The following is a 3,378-nucleotide window of genomic DNA, read 5'->3' as shown; positions in this document are numbered from 1 at the left end:
CGTTTGTATCTTTAAACTTATCTATCACCAGCCCTATGGCAATATTCGGACTGGAGCAGATCGACCTGTGCCATTCATGCTTTCGCACTTCCCGTTTTTGACATTCCTCGATCTGTGCTTCTGCCCTGGGCACCAGAAGAGCCTCAACTTCCTTGCTAAACTCGTGTCCACCATACCGGCGTCCAACCGCCTCCAGACTATCCAGCTCCAGTCTTTCAGCACGTACGACTTCGAGCACGACATGAAGCTGCACAGCAAGGTCAACAAGGACAGCCTTGACAACGCCATCGCAAAGGCCCCAGGGAAATTCGAGGTCTGGATTAAGATGCCGCCGGATATGACAAACGCCTGGCGTGAAGGCTTCGCACAAACAAACAAGTCGAAGACGGCAAGCATTGCAATGCTCCAAATCACCTGGCGCTGATGGTTATATCTTCTATAGGTATGGAACTTGTCACCTGCAAGCGCATGTGAGTGCAGTAATTGTCGTCTCACCATCACTGCCAAAACGGTAAGTAAGATGAACGCTACTTCCTACCGGTCGTCACCAACGTTTTACCCATAGTTGTGGACCTTGGCGAGCAGTAATGAATGCATTTGCATCGATTGTCAGGTTTGTCTCGTATGCTGCAGGTTACATTGCAAACTCACACTATTAGCCTTTAACTGCATCCAAATATAATTGGGAGCCGCAAGATTTCAGTGCACGTGGAACGTGATGAATAAAGCGGAAATAAGAGTATGTTATACATCGGAGACGCGAAAACAAATGACTACATAGCTCTGGAAGATTGCTGAGAACACTGGCGTGATGGTCTACTAGTACTTCCGCTGTAACTTGTCCCAGCCTGAGGTCTGTGATAGATGGGACAATCAATGCGAAGTTTTGACTATGGCAAGCCTTTGGCGACCGCGACCTTCAATTTTTCAAGTTGTACCATGACGAGGATTTTACGTTGGAGCAGAACCATTAACATTGGATTTATAGCGCAAAGCAAGTATTAACACCGGCACAAAGACCGATTCGATGTTGAGACCAACCATATCTATAGGCATCTCGACTTCCAGGATACATACATGGACCCCCAGTCATGCCGCTGTTGGTAGTTTCTCCGACCCCGACTGACTCTCGGCCTCGCAGCAGCGGCGCACGCGCCATTGAAGAATCGGCACGCTTGCGTTGGAGATGCAGACCCAGACAATCTGCACAGCGAAATTAATGCCAACTGCCAGACATGTCAGCCATCCACGCTCGCAACGGAAATCGAAGATGCTCACGGTCGTTTTTCGTCCCAAACACGATCGCGCGCACGCCGCGCGAGACATTGTACGCGGGGAAGACGATGCCGTAGCGGTATATATGCGGGAGGGCGTCGATGGGGAAGACACAGACGCGACATTGATGATGATCCAGAATATGAGGAAGTAGGGGGCGAAGCTGGATGTAAGGAGGCGTAAGCGCGGCCTCCAGCGCGAGGCCACAGGCGAGCATCGCGAGGTAGTGCAGCAGCCAGAAGATGATGAACCCCGCGTGGCCGTAGTGCCGCTCGAACGGGAGCTGAAAAGCGCGGCAGAGCAGGGTGTAGAATAGCGAGAGTATAAAGTATGCGACGTAGGCCGTATTGAGCCGCGTGTGTATGATGGAGTCGAGGCAAAGTCGGGTTTCGAGGCCGGAGGTGATTCGCCCAACGTAAGACGCATTGACGATAAAGAACTGGAAGATGTCTCAGTGAGAAAGTGTGGAGCCGATACAACGATTTGACCACTTACCGCGAGGATCATAAGGTAAATGAGGCCGACAAAGGTGACAGCCCCAGCGACAGGGACGTCGAAGGGATGGAGATTGTGAATGGTGAAATAGATGGGATGCGAAACTAACCCCGGCGCGTTCTGCAGCAGTTGGGACAGATTGCCGGTCAATGAAGTATTCTTAAGGAAGGCGAGCGCAAATTCACTCGTTACGGCTTCCAGCTGGGTAGTTGCCAGTCTGACATGCAGTCGACTGTATACCGTAACTTAGCAATTGAAATCGATATATTGGCCACATACTATATGTTCTCGTTTCGAAGCTTCGTTGCCGATGAAGGTTATCGCATTGGATGAGTTGTACGACCCGTCTGCAGATGCCAGGGCTGTGCTTAGGTTTTGACTGGCCCCGGCGTTAACTATACCATCCGATTTAACACATCGATTGCGCCAAAAAGACCAAGAAAACGCACTTGCAACCGCATACCACACCTTCTCTTGAGAGACGTCTTTCTCGAGTTGGGAGATGCCGCCACGGAAATTGCTAGCACTCAAGGCATTCCAGTGTATTCCTCCATGCCCAGGATGTGTCGCGGTCAGCGCAGCAGATACAGACCGCCCCCACCACCCCGCCGTCGAAGTCCTGTCGCGCAATCCGTGAGCTCTCACGCAAATGGGGGCAACGTGCAACTTACCACGACCCAGCCCTGCAGCGGATGGTCTGGCGACTGCCATAACGAGCCCCAGTAGATCGAAAAGACAGCAAATATGCCAAGCGAGAGCAGCGCGACACAGCCGCCCACCGTCTTCAGGAACACTCTGCTCGCGGCTTTGCCTTTGGGAGAGTTGTCCCAGAATTTCGCAGTAAACTGTACGGCGTCGGTGGTCGCGGAGTCGTTGGAGTTTGAGTCGGTCGACATCGTATACGGTATTGAAGCCAAGGCAGCCTGAAAGGTAAAAGTTGAAGGAGTAGCCGTTGACTTTGCGAACACCAGCCTCTTATATGAACCAGCCAGCCTCACGCCCCTCCGTAAAACGGTCAGCGCGACGCATCAGTCGTCGAGCCCGGTTGGGAATGAGCAGCGAGGTGGGATAGAGATGACGGTCGAGAAGAAGCCCCGAGCAGCGTGACATGACTAATTGATGATTGCGTGTGCACGGCGTCGGATGACTTTCGGATGAGCCCGGGCGGCCCATTTGTCAATGGGCAAATCGAAGTCCGCTTGATAGCAACTTGATAGCGACTTAATCCTGCGTTCCAAACTGCGCTGGATGCGCGCCGCTCGTAGTGGTCGTAAGCAAAACTGCCCGTGCGCGCGGGAACGCAGATCAGCTGCGTGGGGAATGATTCGGGATCCGAATTGCTCCTTGCCTATCGGACGGATTCGGACCATCAGCGGGGACAGCGTCTGATTCTGAAGAGTGATGCACCAAAGGCCTTAATAATAATTCAACCGCATAGCCCACTGGCGTGGAAAGCCACCCAACAGCATGTCCCACTGGGCTGGTTCCACAATTTTTCTATGTGAAAAGTTTGGTAAAAAATTGAAATTTTTGAATAAATTTTTCCAAGTCAAAATTTGAACTTTTTTTTTTGGCAACTTTTGCCTGAGAAATATTAGAAAAAGAAAA

At 51.5% G+C, this 3,378-nt stretch overlaps 1 protein-coding gene across 1 annotated transcript; it reads right to left on the bottom strand.

Moving 5' to 3' along the window:
* Positions 1-1,089: 1,089 nt before the first annotated feature.
* MIND_01251600 (DUF3533 domain-containing protein) lies at positions 1,090-2,666 on the bottom strand (the record flags this gene model as incomplete). The annotated part of the gene is made up of 6 exons (XM_037369001.1): positions 1,090-1,226; positions 1,279-1,714; positions 1,771-1,971; positions 2,050-2,165; positions 2,220-2,389; positions 2,431-2,666. The coding sequence occupies 6 exons, from the start codon at positions 2,664-2,666 to the stop codon at positions 1,090-1,092; spliced, it is 1,296 nt and encodes a 431-aa protein (XP_037214969.1).
* Positions 2,667-3,378: the final 712 nt, after the last annotated feature.

Source organism: Mycena indigotica, assembly GCF_014461135.1.
Source record: "Mycena indigotica strain 171206Taipei chromosome Unknown Mind.scaff0012, whole genome shotgun sequence".
NCBI classification, from domain to species: Eukaryota; Fungi; Basidiomycota; class Agaricomycetes; order Agaricales; family Mycenaceae; genus Mycena; species Mycena indigotica.
Note: the sequence above shows the minus strand (reverse complement) of the source record. Positions and strands in the feature narration are given on the sequence as shown.